General features: G+C 44.0%; 1 protein-coding gene across 1 annotated transcript in view; it reads left to right on the forward strand.

Annotated features, from left to right (window-relative positions):
- The window catches only part of GYPC (glycophorin C (Gerbich blood group)), a 45,990-nt gene that overhangs the window by 18,089 nt on the left and 10,092 nt on the right, over positions 1-17,809 (forward strand). The window contains exon 2 of the mRNA XM_050917197.1: positions 14,325-14,375. Coding sequence (XP_050773154.1) covers positions 14,325-14,375 — 51 coding nt within the window. The remainder of the gene's footprint in view (positions 1-14,324; positions 14,376-17,809) is intronic.

A 17,809-nucleotide genomic window follows, 5' to 3' on the forward strand; every position in this document is an offset into this window, starting at 1 on the left:
TTTGCCTCCACAAATACCACTTTAATTTTTTAAGCCAGATTTAGGCAGCCAAGTCTATCTATGTAAGCACCCAAACAAAGGCCAAAATGAATGAACACTGAAGCCAATGGAGAGGCTCCCCTGACTTCACTGGGTGTTTGAAGTACACGGTAATTAGCTCTCGAAGTGCTACCATTCACTTGCAAATTGTTAAGGGTGGGAAATTATTTGTGGGTGTAAAACAGTGCTCACAACAATTCAAGGCCACCACTGAAAATCTTCCAATATATGCTGCTGATATAGGATTTTAAGGTCAGCACTGCTAATGTTTTCAACAGTTAGTACCAGACAGTTGTCCAAGAAAAATATTTGCGTTGGCTTTTCTTTTATAGTAATTATCATACAATCTGAATATGATGATTCAAATAAATGATAGATGTTAAAGAACTTTTGCTAATAAAGATCAAATAAAAGGTTTCTTTTTTTCCTCTTTTTAATGCCATTCATATTATAAAAGCAATGTTCAAATGCAGCAGATATTCAAATGAAATCTGCACATTCTTTACGAAAGCCTTGGAAAATGAGAATGTTGTTACTTCAAGCTGTTATTTGCCTTGTAAGTTTCCAGAGTGTCTTGGAATGTCTTATTTTCCTTTTCATATGTTCAACATTGAAAAAATCAGAAGCTTCTATTTCCACTACAGATATATTCATTAATAATATTATGCTTGTCAGCACCTCAGGACAGGATTTCATGTCCCTAATGAGCATATGCCAGACATCCTGATATTTCACTTGTGATGTTTTTAGTAGACTTGGCCTGAGGTGAGAATTGGCACAGGACATGAAAGTAGTTGAATGCAATTTCATTTAAAATAAACACGGAGGGGGGAAAATTCCTGTTCCCAAGAGTAATCACTTGTGGGTCTGCTCTGCTACAAATTATGGGGGTAGGGTGACCAGATGTCCTGATTTTATAGGGTCAGTCCCAATTTTTGGGTCTTTTCTTATATAGGCTTCTATTCCCCCCCACCATCACCGTCCCTATTTTTCACATTTGCTGTCTGGTCACCTTATATGAGGGTGAACCAAAGTGCATATTTTAGCAAAGCTGCTACTGTGCTTTATATATACACACTAGCAGCCTGATCCAGTGCCCACTGAAGTCTAATAGAAAGATTTCTATATGTGTCTATAGGAATACATGTATACACGTGTTCAATCAGGTTCTAGGTTTTTCCAGGGCTCACCTGTAAGTTGAGCATAAGAACAAGTTCTGTATTTTTATTCATCACCTTTTGCTGAAGAAGCCTTCATATTTTATTTCCTTGATTGTCAATGTTACTTTTAAAGATGCTGCTAAACGCATTTGCTGGAATTATTTAAAATCTTTCTTATCATGACCATTTGAGCGCTGATGCATTTTAAATAAGCCAGAAGAACAAAAAAAGGATATCTTTTCCTCTTCTCTTTGATCCCCATCCATCCGCTCAGCAGCAACAGTAACAAATTAAGCTTTTCCACCGCTTTCTGTCTTGTACTAGCTTCATGGCTTCATTGATCTTTAATCATTTTTGTTCCATGTCATTTTTCACCATGTTTACCCAACACATCCTCAGTCTTCCTCTATTTCTATGCACTCTGGCATGCATCGCTATTTATGGTATCCCCTTAGGGGTCCACTCTTGACATGTGTCCCTCTTTCTTGAATCTCTTATAACAGCATTATTTCTTTCCTGTTTTCTAATCTCTTCTTTTTTATTTATTTATTTTCTGCAGCCTTGAAACTCTCGGCATTCCTCTCAGTCAGCTCATTTCTGCAGTCAAAATATTTCAGTCACCGGCTTTCTTCACACTCTAGCATTCTGACCTAGACAGCTGTAGCTGCATGACAGTTGTCTCATATACACAGGGTTCTGCTTTAATTGAAATGTCTTTGGCCTTCCAGATCTTGCAGAGCTTTCCGAATGTAGTAGAGGCTAGACCGAGTCTTTTTTTTTTTATGTCATCTTCACAATTCTCATTCTTTATACTAGTCCCTCAAGGATATATTACATAAAACGAAAACCAAAAACTAAATAAAACAAAAACCAAACGCTGTGTTAAAAGAATGTTAAAGTTGCAAAGACATGTTCTTACAAGTTAGGAAATGCCAGAATTAAAGGTTACCTGTTCAGCCTCAATTCTTTGCTCCCACCGTGTATGCATTATGAAACAGTCTTTAATTACATGATCACATACTATTTTTTCCACAGGACCCCTGTTTTATCTACAGGCTGTAGTCATATAGGCTGCAAAGTACACACACACACACCATATGTTGAGCCATTCCCTTACTCCTGCAGAACACCCATAGATGTCCACAAGAGATCCTCCTGTGTATTCAGAATTTAAGGCCTGATCTAAAGTCCTCTGAAGTCAATGGAAGTCCTTCACTGGTCATTGGATAAGCTTTTAGGTAGGAATTCAGGACTGGGTGCATTAAACCTACCCAAACCTGTGAGGTTCAACACATCTTTAATTCCCATTGAAACCAATGTGGTTGAGAGTACCCAGCAACCGTGAACAGATGCTCACCACCATTCTCCAGTGTCAGGCTACTGTAGCACTTCTGGGATTAGCATTCACAGTGTAACCCTTTTGGGGGTTAGAAAGCATGGCCCCTTTAAACCTTTTTCCCAGGGAAGTGGGGGAGAGTGAGGAAAAAAGGAGGGAAACTCCACGGGAGTGGCTCTGGAGCTAGAAGGGAGAGAAGTGAAGCAGCAGAGAACCTGCCTGAAGCCTGGGAAGGCCAGGGTGGCCGATCGGGGACACCCCAGGACAGGAGCCAGGAAGAGCACTGGGCCGAGGAGGAATCTCCCGAGAAGGACAGGCCGGAGCTGGACCCACTATCACGGCTGCCCAGAGCTGCATGGGGCTGTGATACTGGGGCTTGTGACTCTGCATTGGGAACAAGGAGGGAGGCTGTAGCTAGTTAAGTGGGGAGGTGGTCGCTCTGTGGGGCTTTGCAGAGAGCGGCAGAAGAGGGCACTGGACGGGTTTGCTGGGGAAAGTTCATTGGCGCCGAAGACGACCAGGAGAACCCAAGACTCACCAATGGATTGGAACTTTGCCCAGGACTCCCGAACTCTGAGTGCAGACGCATTGCTCAGTGTCTGCCCTTCCAGACTGTGCTACCACTGGGCCTGTGGGGCCTTGGCTTGGATGCAGCCCTGTTCTACTGCTCTCCCTGTCTTTCCCCTTGTTTTTTTTCTCCTCTCATCCCTCTGTAAATAAATATCTCCCTTTGTTATATCCATTGTACTTTCCCTATGGGTGAGTGCGTGAGTTCACTCTGGGGGGTTTCGAGCAGGTGCCCCTGAGGTGGAAGGGATTTCTCCTGCTGCATTCCTGCATGCGCCTTCTCTTGGCCAGAGCTACCTGCAGAGCAGACTCCATCTTGGCCACAAGGGCGCTAAAGTTACACTTGGTGGCCCATATGGGGACTTTGCAGTACACACACACACACACACACACACACACACTTACTCTACGCACCTTGGGCTTTCCTTCACAGAGCAAAGAAACTCTTGAGTGACTTTCATCTCAGTTTAAAAAAACAATGGAGAGAGGATTATTAGAAGACCTGTGCCGAGGGGCACGAATCCCAGTAACCAAAGCTGTGCTGGTGGTGGAGTTCCCAGAAGAGATGGAACCAAATGAAATTAAGGAGAGCCTAGATGCAACTGAAATACTGGGGAGGATAAAGGTCCACACCCGTATTTACAACCGCAAAGTGGAGGGCATGGTAGCACTATGTACTCACTCCAAGGAAGCAGATCTTGATAAAGTGCCCAAAGAGGTGCAAGTAGAAGGTATCCCCTGGACAATTCTTGGGGCATAGCAGTCCCCTCCTAGTGTGCCTGTGTCACTTGAGGTGGATTCTTTAGTGCAGAAATTGCAAGCTCTGATGGTGGTTTAGAAGCGGACAAGAGAAGAATTAATTTTGGCATTAGGAGGGGCTCCAACACCTGCAGCACCCAGCCTGGTGGGATGGGCCAAAGAGCTGGGAAACGTTCTCAAAGACACATTGAAGCCAGTATATGAAAGTGCTCCCTACAAGCGGTTACGTTCATTCTCGGAGGTGTCACTTGTACCCTCAGGGGAGGATGATGATGAGACCTGGAGAGATTGTACGGTGCCACTTGTCCAAGAGTGGGAATGCTCTGATGCTGAGAAGCGGAAATGTGTACTTGAGAGTCTGAGGGGACCTGCCATGAGACTTATCCAAGCCCTGAAAGACTCCCAACCAGCTGCCACAGTGCAAGACTATTTAACTGCTCTTGAGAGTGTCTATGATGCTACTGATAGCAGTGAAGACCTGTATTATCATTTCCACCATACCTATCAGGAGACCCATGAACGATTGTCGGATTTCATCAGGTACAGCAGGTAGTGTGGAAGGAGGGCATCCCCACCAAGCGCATTGATTCCGCTAGATTGGACCAAATCCTTCAGGGCACCCGACAAGATGGGTTGACGTTGTTGCGACTGCAGCTGAGGGAGTGGGCCCCATACCCACCCCCATTCCACAAGCTCATTCAAGACATATGTGAAGAGGAGGAGCGATGGTTGCAAGTGGACGCAGTGGTCCAGCCAAAGATGGCAGGGAGTCACACCACCACAGTGCTTGGAGAGATGGAAGACGCCCCGTCAGTGGCAGCAGCACTGAGAGATTTGACCAGAGAAGTGACCATGATGAAGGCTTAGGGACATAGCCAGCAAGAAGGTTTCTGTTATAACTGTGGAAGAGATGGTCACTATGCCTTGAACTGCCAAAACAAGACAGATCATGCAAGGGTATCTCAGAGATTGCAGCAGCCCATTAGGAAGCTTCAGGGAAACACCAACAGAGCTTGGGGAAGGAGCAACTCAAGACTCTGAAATTCCAAGGCTCCCCAGAAAAAAACACAAAGGGGTTACACTAGCATCAGTCTATGCAGTAAAAAGCACATAATATATTATCAGCAAAGAATCCTGTGGCACCTTATAGACTTACAGACGTTTTGGAGCATGAGCTTTCGTGGGTGAATACCCACTTCCTCAGATGCATGTCTGAAGTGAGTAAAGTAGATCTCCTGTCTTATTCTAGTGAAGTCCATTTGTACAGAAGTTTGGTTATTAATGAGCGTCTCCAGGTTGGAGAGCTCTTTTTTGATGTTTTCCTGTTTGCTGTATAGGATGCTGATCAGGTGGTTCCTCAGTTTTTTTGATGGAGTATGGCATAACCTCTCACTGTGGTCTGTGTAGTATGTAGATAGCAGTGGATTTTTTACCTTTAGTCCATTTGGTATGATGTCCATCCGTTTGCATTTGGAAAGGAAGATGATATCTGTCTGTATTTGTGCAAGTTTCTTCATGAGGTTGATGGATTTCCACTCCATACGGCTAAATGCAGTGCCTTGCATGGTGTCAAGTATCAGAGGGGTAGCCGTGTTAGTCTGGATCTGTAAAAGCAGCAAAGAATCCTGTGGCACCTTATAGATTAACAGACGTTTTGGAGCATGAGGTACGTGATGCATCTGAGGAAGTGGGTATTCACCCATGAAAGCTCATGCTCCAAAACGTCTGTTAGTCTATAAGGTGCCACAGGATTCTTTGCTGCTTTTACAGATCCAGACTAACACGGCTACCCCTCTGATACATAATATATTATAACAGCTGGACAAAATCCAACATCACTGGCAGTTCATTGTCCCCACAGCCCCACCTTATTTTGCACAGGAGTCCATCAGAGTTTAGGATAATATTCTGAGAAAACTTAAGCATAACACTGTGTGGAAATAACATAGCAGATGCCACAGCAGTTGGAGGGCTCTCTGTACCTGGAAGCACATGGTAAGCACATTGAAAATATCAGTCAATGCGGAGAGACGAAGCTTCCAGTTCTATGTACAAGCAGCCTCTTTTCCTAATGTTATTGTTTCTGACATTCAGATGACGATGAAGATAACTCTGCAATTTCTTTATACCTGTAGCAGGAGGGCAGCTAGGGTTGGTTCTAGCAGAAATTCTACAGTGACACAGCTAGACACAATGGCTTTAGGAATATGACTATTTGTCTTATTCTAATAAAGATCCTAGTAACATGGTAGCAGAGATTGGCTCTTTGTGTGTTTATTTTGACTAATGTCCTAGGACAATGCTCAGGAATGTCTCTTGAGAACACGTACCTAATGAGTAGAATGGGTTGATACATGGGAAAAAGTGTTGTGAAAATTTTATTCCTTTTCTTCATTAAAAAATGTCAAAATTGTCACCCAGCTGTTCTAGGGACATTTATGGAGCCTAAATTCTCAGTATTGCCAATTTTCTGCCTGATCCTTTACCACTGACTTCAACAGGGTGCTGGATGCCATGCTTAGGTCCCAACTAATCAAATACCCAGACATCCTTCACTTGAAAAACATTGGTTGTCCCAATGAGGTCAATGAGGATACTCACATACTTTGAGTTATGACCATGATTAAGGATCATGCTTAACCTGGCCTTCCTATTGTTCCTTTCCATAAAGTTATTAAGGAAGTGGTATTATTTTGCTGTTCCCAATGGCTGCTCTTTTCTTCACTCTGACCAGAATTAGCACTCTTGCTGTCCAACCAGCCTCCACTAAATGGCACAAGTACTTAAAAATTACTCTCCACGTCTACATTTAGGGGGCAAAGAACCAAGTTTGCCTCACCTTCACAATCAATAGATGATCCCAGATGGATAATGAGTTATTTGACACCCAGGCAATCTTGGCTACCTTTAATTGTTGCAAGGTCTCTTTTAATCTATAAAATGTGAAGATATTTAGTCTAAAAGACCTTGTTTTGAGAGGTAGGCAATAAATTCAGACATTTCCACCACAATTCCGATTCAAAAGGTGAACTGCTGAGATTGTATGGACTCAATTAACATAATTATACTAATTCTGCAAACACCCCGTCGCTTCATTGTACTACATTAGCTGAGAAAACATTCTCACATAGCCAGCTCCTTCCCGTTTCATTGTGATATTGTTCCGATTAAGCATTTACATCCCCAAACATTTAAAGGTCTGATCCTGTCCCCTTCAGAGTCAATCATCCACTGAGTTGGCAGGGAACAAGATTGGGCTGTATGTGTTTTAATTTTAGAACAAATCACATGCTTATCTATATTTTTATCGTTAATTCTAAATGCAACCCATTTTGCCACTTAAACGATCATGCAGTTTTTGTTGTTTTTTCCCCCACCCCGCTATTATCTTTGTAATAATTTAGCATATAAATGAAAGCCAAATTATTCTGTCTCATGTCCAGATTGACAGATGAGATACTGTTCCTTAATTTTCAAAGAGCAGCACTGATGAGTTTCAGTATCTAATGGGAGATGGTGATGGGTTTTTCAACGGAGAGTGTCAGATTGATGAGTTTAGACTGATGACCCTTCATGAAAGGAGATGCCAGCTCCAGTGGGGCAGCACATGCTTAGTGGAAAGTATTTAAACACATGATGGATAAAGATTTTTAAGTCTAGAAAGGCATGTATCTATTGTAACAGATATTTCACAAAACAAGTCCACAGGCTGCTTGGAGAGATTTTTAAAGGAAGTTTGCTCTGTTCATTCTTACACATAGAACCTCAGTGAACCAGATTTAACTGTAGCTTGCAAATCACATCAGTAAACTAAGGTTAATAGATTAATGATCATGAATGTGGTGTATTGGGAACACACAAACATGAAGGGCAAGAAGGGTGTACAGGAATTGCATAAACAATAGGTTGTTGTATACGTTAAGACTGTGTTACTTCTTGGGTCTTAACTAACTGGGGCTACATCTTCACTACCCGCTGTATCTGCGGGTAGCAATCGATTTCTTGGGGATCGATATATTGATCCCCGAACATGCTCCTGTCGACTCCGGAACTCCACCAACGCGAACGGCGATAGCAGAGTCGACAGGGGGAGCCGCGGACGTCAATCCCGCGCCGTGAGGACGGTAGGTAATTCGATCTAAGATACTTCGACTTCAGCTATGTTATTCACGTAGCTGAAGTTGCGTATCTTAGATCGATCCCCTCCCCTAGTGTAGACCAGCCCTGGTAGAATGGATTTTGCATTGATGATGATAATAGAGTCCTGCTAACTCAGAGACTTACTTTTGGAGCTCAAGCGATTGTTGAGTGCAGGAAGGTACCCAAGAGAAGAAGAGTTCATGAGAGAAGAAAGATTATAATAATAACCAAGAGTCATCACCCACTGGACCAGGGATAGATTCTTCCTCACTTGATGGAGGAATTTTCTACAACACTCAATGTTGGCCGCACTAACCTCTTCTCACTGAAGCCAATTAGCTACTTTTCCATTGACTTCTATGGTCGCAAAGTTAGTCGAATACTGAACTCTTTCGAAAATCCCAGCTGAAGTCTTTAGAACAAAATGGGATACAACAAAAGATTTGGTCTTTTAAGTTATTGGGCTTGATGCAGGTATGATTAGGTTCCGTTCAATGTTTTGTATTATGCTAAAGGTCAGATTAAATGCTCTGGCCTTCCAACCTATGAATCTATAAAAGTCTTAAATGGGAAACAGGGATCCATGTATTAAGAATGGAAAATTCCTGCTTTCATTTACATTCAGAGCTGGTTGAATTATTCACTTCAAGCCACTAATCCACTCAGTTTGGCCCTCTCTCCCATCCACCCAAACAGAGCACGATATCTATGAATCAATCCCATTTGTTCGATGCTTTGTGCAGACATGTTTCAGCCTATGGATTCCTTGAACGCCTTTTGCTGCAATCATTTATTTTATATTTGGAAATTGCTCTGGGAGCTGTGTGATTGGACACAAGTCACACGGGATTGTTTCTGTTTCCTTATTGGAAGAGCAAACTTTGATAGATTAGAAAGTATTCAGCAATTTGACATTGCTAAACAAAAGATCAAATTGCAATATCTAACCCTCAGGGGCATTATGTGGACTTGCAACATTCCTTGTAGATTTTTGGGTTCCCTAATCAGTGCATGGATTAAAATGTAATCACTGAATTGTATTTATGGACTGATATACTCTTGCTCCATGTACTGTGATCCTTTCTCCATGTACTGGGATCCATTTCCCACTGTCTTACTCCAGATATTTCAAAAAGTCACTCCCTTCCCCTGTGTTCCATGATGATATTTGATGTCTTCTGGGACAAAGCCTCTGTCTGTCTCTGGGACGTGGCTTGATGAGATTGGCAGCAAAGCATTATCTGTTGCAAAACCCTGTTTCTGAAACTTGATCCCTCAGAGCCGGAATGTGATGAGTTTCATATAATGCAACAAAGATACTGGCCTTTGGCTGAACATTTAGTTTGGCTGTTTGGTTTGTTTATTGTTGTCTTGATTTGTTTAATACATTGGAGTGGGTAGGAAATTTTATGAAGAACAGGAGCTTTTCCAGCTCTCTTCATTTCTGTATGTTTTAATAACCAATGCTGCTGTACGGTGCCCAGATGCAGTATTTGAGTTACAGTGCTAGATAACACATAACGGGCCAGATTGCGCCTAACAGACATGCAAGCCAGCGTAACTGTGGGAGGCATTTTTGCAGGGGCAATTTACTAGGCAATACCTGAAAACGTCTCCCCTGTGAAACACAGGAAAATAACCAAATGGACACGACAAAAAGACTCATGAAACACGGGCGTTTGAGTCCTCTGCACTTGCAGATGACTGGAATAAAGAATTCATAGAGTGTCACACCTTGTAGTCCTTACCCAGGCAAAAACTCCTGGAAGAGCATGGGAGTCTTTGCAACTGTAGGGAATTCAGCCCAATAGTAACAGATTATACTTCTTGTGCATAGCTGAGGCAGTTTAGATTCTACAGCTGCTCCAGCTGATGGTGGTCACCTCTCTTTCAGACTCAGAGCAGGTCATCTCATTTCATGAGTGCAGATCCACAGGGCTCATCAGCCCCAACACTTTGACCAGTAATGGTAACTTTGTATAATGCCCTCAGTCCTATTAATAGAGCAGGTCTAGGGACCGAATGGCTAGGCAGCAGTTCTGCAGAAAAGGACCTAAGGGTTACAGTGGACAAGAAGCTGGATATGAGTCAACAGTGTGCTCTTGTTGCCAAGGAGGCTAACAGTATTTTGGGCTGTATAAGTAGGGGCATTGCAAGCAAATCAAGGGACGTGATAGTTCCCTTCTATTCAACATTGGTGAGGCCTCATCTGGAGTACTGTGTCCAGTTTTGGGCCCCACACTACAAGAAGGATGGGGAAAAATTGGAAAGAGTCCAGCAGAGGGCAACAAAAATGAGTAGGGGGCTAGAGCACATGACTTATGAAGAGAGGCTGAGGGAACTGGGATTGTTTAGTCTGCAGAAGAGAAGAAAGACGGGGGGATTTGATAGCTGCTTTCAACTATCTGAAAGGAGGTTCCAAAGAAGATGGATCTAGATTGTTCTCAGTGGTACTAGATGACAGAATAAGGAGTAATGGTCTCAAGTAGCAATGGGGGAGGTTAAGGTTGGATATTAGGAAAAAAATTTTCACTAGGAGGGTGGTGAAACACTGGAATGGGTTACCTAGGGAGGTGGTGGAATCTCCTTCCTTAGAGGTTTTTAAGGTCAAGCTTGACAAAGCCCTGGCTGGGACGATTTAGTTGGTGTTGGTCCTGCTTTGAGCAGGGGGTTGGACTAGATGACCTCCTGAGGTCTCTTCCAACACTAATATTCTATGATTCTATGAGGTTCGGTAGTTCCCTCACATGCTTTTTCACTGAGCTGCCAGCTGAGATCCTCAGCTGAGGAAGAGGCCTATTTATGACAATGAAGTTACTTTTAATTTACACAGGTTTGAGTGAGGAGGGAAGTGGGCCAAATTTCTGATCCAAATTCTCTACTGCTGTATAATTTGGCGCAGCTCCAGTTTACCCAATGAAAGGATAACTGTGGGAGGAGGACATGTTAATGAAAAAGTGGAGACTTTCCTATTGGCAATCATTGAGAGCTGTGGTGATTATAGACATATAACTGTTTTCACTGGCATAGTTCCACTGACTTCAGCAGAGCAATACCGATTTCCACCAGTGGAGGATCTGGGCCACATTCTTCCAAAAGCTTAAAAAGTCCAATGTCAAAATTAAATCTTAACGCGGAGATACCTTATCAAAACGCACTTCTGTGTCAAGGGCTGGAGATAAGGCATCAGCTTGTTATTTGAATCAGAAGGGCCCTTGGGAATGCCAAGAATGATAGAGAGCTACTCATATACTTTTATAATTAAAGCAAGGAGGATTTGATCTGGAATTAATATTTGGAAGCATCCCTTTGTAGCTTGCTATTGCAGTAACCTAGGGAAACATTTCAGGATTCACACGTCGCCCCGCTAATTCCCCATGGTGGGCAATGGACTAGTGTGTAGTGAGGTGGTGTGGCCTCCCACAGACCCAGACGTAGAGGAACCCCAATGCTTGGGTACTACAGGGAACTGATCTGTTCTGAGCCATGAGGATTTTGAGTGGACCTGGTTGTAATAAAAGTGTGCAGATTGCATGGAATGGGATAAACCCTTCATCAGCACACAGCTTGAATGGGATCGGGGAAGGGTGTGCTTAGAAGAATCCTATTCCTAGACCTTCCTGAAGATACTTTGGAAACCGCCCCCCCCAGTGGTGCAACTCCATGGGAGAGCAAGATCTGAGGCTGTCGGGGTATGTGCCTCATCTCCAGTGAGGCTACTGTGCTCTGATATAGGGGCTGGAAGCAGTGGGCCTGCCAATGTGTTACCATTGTCTTTCACAGGTCTGGGATGTTCTGGAAAATATCACAGTCTTGGTGCTTCTGTAGGAGGACCTGGGCTTTGGGTGTCTTCCTTCTCCACCTAAACAGACTCTTCCCAGATACTCGGGTTATACCCTGATGGATTGAAATCTCCCATCCTATATAATTTGTCTTATTTGTCAACCAACAGAATTTGTAATTATTTAAACAATACAACAACAATCCACATGAAGGGAGCCTCTGTACTATACAAAGCATGTATAGTACTCCAAAAGTCAATCACCTTGTTTGTTGCTCTAAAAGATCTGCTATAGTTCAAAATACAAATTATTTCAGGGAAGTTCTAAAGCCTGTATTATGCAGGAGGGCAGATTCAGGCCTGGTCTACGCAAGGGGAGGATAACGTATCTGAAGTCGACATACTTAGATCTACTTACTGCCGTGTCTTCACTGCAGTAAGTCAACAGCGAATGCCCCCCCATCAACTCTGCCTGCGCCTCTCATCCTGGTGGAGTACCGGAGTCGACGGGAAAGCGCTCATGATCAATTTATCGCATCTAGACTAGACGCGATAAATCGACCCCCGCTGGATCAATCACTGCCTGTCAATCCAGCAGGTAATGTAGACAAGCCCTAACTGATCACAGTGCTCCCTGCTGGCCTTAAAACCTACTACCAGCTGCCTTATCTTTCTTGACTGGAGAAGCTGCCAGTCAAATGCTTGCTACAAATTTACCTCCAAAATTAATTATTAGGCCTGCACGGTAATAATTTCCTTCTGAGAATAAACACAGGTTGAGCAGAGTAAAAAATCAGGAATAATTCAGTTGAAGTCAATGGGGTTACACCAGAGTTAAAAACAGTGGAGCAGAGTATGGAATCATACCTTGTAATGTTGGCTTGTGTCCAGTCAAGGAAGCCAATAGGGAAATATTAGTTTATCTCACTTTACTGTTGCATTAAGTATTATATTAAATCAGAGGTGGGCAAACTACGGTCCGTGGGCCACATCCGGTCTGCGGACCATCCTTGAGCTCCCGGGCCCTCCCCTGCTGCCTCCTCCCTAACCCATGCCATCACACAGGCAGCACTCTGGGCGGCAGTGCAGCAGCTTGTATGGCTCCAGCCAGGCAGCATGACTGCCAGACATGCTGCTCTGAGTGGCATGGTAAGGGACCAGGGGGGTTGGATAAGGGGCAGGGGGTCCCAGAGGGTAGTCAGGGACAGGGAGCAGGGGGCAGTTGGATGGGGCAGAGGTTCTGGGGTGCAGTCAGGGGACGGGGAATGTGGCAGAGGATTGGATAAGTGTGGGAGTCTCAGGGGGCGGGGGTGTGGATAGGGGTCAGGGAACGGGGAATAGAGGGGGTCAGATAGGCATGGGGTCCCGGGGGACCTGTCAGGGGGTGGGGGTTTGGATAGGGATTGAGACAGTCAGGGGACTGGGAGCAGGGGGGTTGGATAGGCAGTGGGTTCCCAGGGGGCGGTTAGGGGTGGGGGGTCCCAGGAGGGGGTGGTTGGGGTGGGGGTGGTCAGGGGACAAGGAGCAAGGGGGGTTTGGATGAGTCAGAGGTTCTGAGGAGGGCAGTCAGGGGGCAGGAAGTGGGAGGGGTCAGATAGGGATCGGGGGATAGGCTGTTTGGGGAGGCACAGCCTTCACTACCTGGCCCACCCCAACGTAGCCCTCAGGCCAAAATGTTTGCCCATTCCTATATTAGATAAGGAGGAAAAAAGTCATTGTTTCATTTTGTATTTTCTCCAAACGCTACAGCTTTTCATTAGCTGTTTTTCCCCCTGTGATTTTGTGTTTTGGTTTGGTTTTTGTTTTTTTGTTGGTTTGGATTTTTTAGTAAGTGCTATTTTTTCCCAGCAATTTATGACTTTTTCAACCGAATTCCCGATCTCAGATACCTAAAAGGCCATGGTCATCTTCTTCTTATGCTTTTAAATTCTAAGATTATCTGCTTAGAAGTTATAATCTATTATTTGGCTTCGAAGGGCCACATTCAGATGTGGTACAAGAAAGTGCTACTCCACTGAAGTTATACCGTACTCACACCAAGTCTGGCTTTCCTCCAAATGTACATTTAAAAAATAAAACACAATGATGATGCTGAGACATAATGGTAATTAAAGTCAATGGAACTAAACTAATTTATATCAAATGAGAATCCTGTCCAAAATAGGCACCCCTTTTTTATCCCCCATACTGACTTTCCAAGACTAATCACACTGCCCAGATACTTTTAATTTCATCATTCATCAGAGGATGCTACAGATAAGTGATCATAAGAAACAGTAGGTATGTTTCCCTCATGGCCAAGAGAATTTGCAGTATGTGTTGGCTGTTTCTTTCCCAAGCATTATATTGATACAATATCACTACCATGCACCAGTTCTAATTATATATTTTATGGATGCTAAATCAGAGATCTCATTTAAGTTCTAAATTTCATGTTACAGAGGTTAAAATACTATTGTACCCTCCAGTAAGGGAGCTGTAGTCACACATCATCCAAGCCATTTAATCTACTTAACTTTTCTATATTCTACTCTATTTGTAGCTGGAGATCTCGGGGGCTCTTCAGCGGCAGTAGATGTGGCAGTCATTGGAGGTAAGTATTAGACTGTATTTGAAAGTTTGATTAGAACAGTGTTTCTCAAACTGGGGTCCATGAACCGCTGGGGGTCCGTGAGGGTACTCTGGGGGTCCACTGGCCCCACTGATCAACTCCACCTCTTCCCTCCCTCAACTCCTCCCCGTCCCTCCCAGTGCCTCCTGCATGCCGGGGAATAGCTTTTCAGCAGTGTGCGGGAGATGCTGGGAGGGAGGGGGAGAAGCGGGAAAGAGGAGCTCAGAGGAGGGGGCAGAGAGGCAGGGAAGAGGAGGCATGGGAAGAGATGGGGCAGGGTGGGGCTTTGGGGGAAGAGGTGGAGTGGGGGTGGAGCCTGGGGCTGAGCGGGGGGCTTAGGGGTCCATGAAAATTTTTAAATCAAAATGAGGGGTCCTCGGGTTGCTAAAGTTTGAGAACCTCTGCATTAGAAGAAAAGAAAACAGGGCTCTTATCTTATAAAATCCCATGCTTGGTCAGCCTTTTATAGACATCGCTGTGCAGATACTATGCGGTATTCAAAAATGAAAATCAGAAAAGTCCCAAACCAGCAAAACACTTAAGCACAGACTTAATTTGGATGTTTAATGCTTAATTTTAAATTTTCTGTAGTATTTGCATGTGTAAAGTTAAACATGTGCTTAAATACATGGCTGAATTAGGGCCCCAGAGTGTGCTCTCTCTCTCTCCATCTCTCTCTCAGGAGACAGGGCGTTACTATGTTCTACAGAGTCATTCTCCATCAAGCAGTACTTGAAGGGTTAAATCTTCCAAGAAGCTTCAGCCCAGCCTCTAATTTTTACCTGTGGCCACCTGAGGAGAAAAATGATAGAATTTAGAAATCTAATGGCCTGGGGCCTGATTCTGATCTCATTTATGCCATGGGGAAGCAGGAGTGACTCCCCATTGAGATGAATGGAGTTACATCAATGTGAGACTGAAGTGAGAACAGAATCAGGACACTTAAATCCAACATTTGCACCAGCAATTACTTCACCTGCCATTGCCTGTGCGTAATTTATTAGAGAGGTCACGTTTCAGGTGCAGAATTAGGGGGAATTTTAAATAGATGGCCATGCTTTCTGGGAGGGAATCAAATATTCCAGGATCTGCCTGGATGTTAGGGTTTCGATGCACAGGAGCTGTCCATACGTTAATGATAATTGTCTATAGCTAGACAAACTCAGACTGGCAATAAAGTATAGATTTTTACCAGTGAGCGAAATTAACCATTGGAACAATTTATCAAGGGTCATGGTGGATTCTCCATCGCTGACAATTTTTAAATCAAGATGAGATGTTTTTCTAAAAGATCTGCTCTAGAGAGGAGCAGCTCTAGGTATTTTGCCGCCCCAAGCACGGCAGGTAGGCTGCCTTCGGCGGCTTGCCTGCAGGAGGTCCCCAGTCCTGCGGATTCGGCGGCACGCCCGTGGGAGATCCGCCAAAGCCGTGAGACCAGCAGACCCTCTGCAGGCATGCCGCCGAAGGCAACCTGCCTGCTGCCCTCGCGGCGACCGGCAGAGCACTCTCCATGGCTTGCCGCTCCAGGAACACGCTTGGTGTGTTGGTGCCTGAAGCCGCCCCTGGCTCTAGTGATTATGTTGGGGCAGTTCTCTGGCCTGTGTTATACAGATCAGACTAGATGATCACAAAAGTCCCTCTTGGCCTTTTATTTGCTTCTGCACAAGATGTCGGCAGAATTTCCGCAGTCTTGGAGAGGGAGGATGCCACTGAACTGGCAATTCCCTGCTTGTGCTCCAGCACAACTCACCTGAACCCCCAAATCCATTCCTGGAAAGTAGAGAAGGAGGTGAAAATGGTGATGTTTAGCCTTCCCCCGACCAGTATTTATATGTCTTTCACTGGCCCTGTGATTCTGGAAGGGGTATGTATGGCCATGAGGCAACCGTTTCCCTCTTTTGTCTCCGAAAGGAACTGCTCTATGACCTTCCACATCCATCTGTGTCTAGATTCCAGATCATGTCAGAACCTCAGTAATCGGCTCTTTGCTGAGTTACACATGTTATAGTCCCACAAATGATGACACTTGCCCCACATTTCAACAAAGAACCAATAGTCGGGCACTCTAGTGAACTCTTACCTCATTGAGCCAGCTCATCAGCTGGTGTAAATCAGGGTAGCTTCATTGATTAGAACTACGCCAATTTATACCAGCTGGTGATGTGGCCCATTATTTTTACAAAATATATGACAACACATTTCCTGGCGTTCTGTTCAAGCACTCTCATACATTTAAACTAACTACAGTTGTCACGCTAAATGAGCAAAGCACTGAACATCAAGAAATGCATTATCCTGGCCTTTTGATTTTCGTTGTGTTTGTTCACTTCCCTGCTCACTCTCTCATTTCAGTAATTCACCAGGGGTATCCCAATCATTAGAGCAAATTAGTGAGGTTCTGATGTATTTCCCTCAGGTTCTAGCTCCTGTAACTTTAATTTCAGTTTCCTGCGAACCAGTGGAAGGTAAATTGAATTGTGCTTCGTCTCCTGGCCTTATTAATAGTGTGCCATATCTAAAGCCTATTAAAGCCCATTGTGTCAAGGGATACCAATGTAGTCCAAAAAAATTGAGAGCGCCTCTGGTGGAATCACATTATTATTGTAACCTCAACTTCTTTACATGAGCATTTCTCTTTCTGAGAGCAGTAACGTCAGTTACCATAAAAGCTGGAGGCGCTAGTTAACATAACCAGGTACAACTAAAATGGTGTCCTGCCTTAGTCCTGGAAGTGTTGCCAAAATTCTCCCCTCACCATTGTTTTCATGCCAATATTCTTGTATTACTCGCCCCCATTCTTACGTCCCTACAAGTGAGCTCAGGCTCACTCTGCAATGATGTGATACCCTTGTAAAGCCCATCCACCCTTTTGCGATTTTGGCACTATGCACTATATGCCTCCTATCACCTTTAAAACAAACTTTGTATGTATGGAAAATTTAAGCACTATACCCAGATGTACAGACACTTTTCTCAACCTATATATTATAAAATATTTTAACATTAGCTTAAATAAAATTTGTAAGTGTGACAGGGTCCCCTCCCCCCCGAGTTAAGACAATCAATTCTGCTCATATCCTTATCTAAGGGCTACTTGAAGACTACATGTGTGGCAAGTAGGGTGATCAGATGTCCCGATTTTATAGGGACAGACTCTATATTTGGGGCTTTTTATTATATAGGCTCCTATTACCTCCCACCCTCATCACAATTTTTCACACTTGCTGTCTAGTCACCGTAGTGGCAAGTCAGGGTGTCAATCTACAGCAGACTCGCTTGCTGTATACTACGTGGTCATGTGGCCCCAGCTACCACAAACTAAAAGTCTAATAGTGTGCTTTGACATATTACTGTTTGATATATTGCAGCAGTACATCAAAGAGCACTATGAAACTTTTATTCCGTGGTAGCAGGGC

This window comes from Gopherus flavomarginatus, chromosome 10, assembly GCF_025201925.1.
Source record: "Gopherus flavomarginatus isolate rGopFla2 chromosome 10, rGopFla2.mat.asm, whole genome shotgun sequence".
Classification (NCBI taxonomy): Eukaryota; Metazoa; Chordata; order Testudines; family Testudinidae; genus Gopherus; species Gopherus flavomarginatus.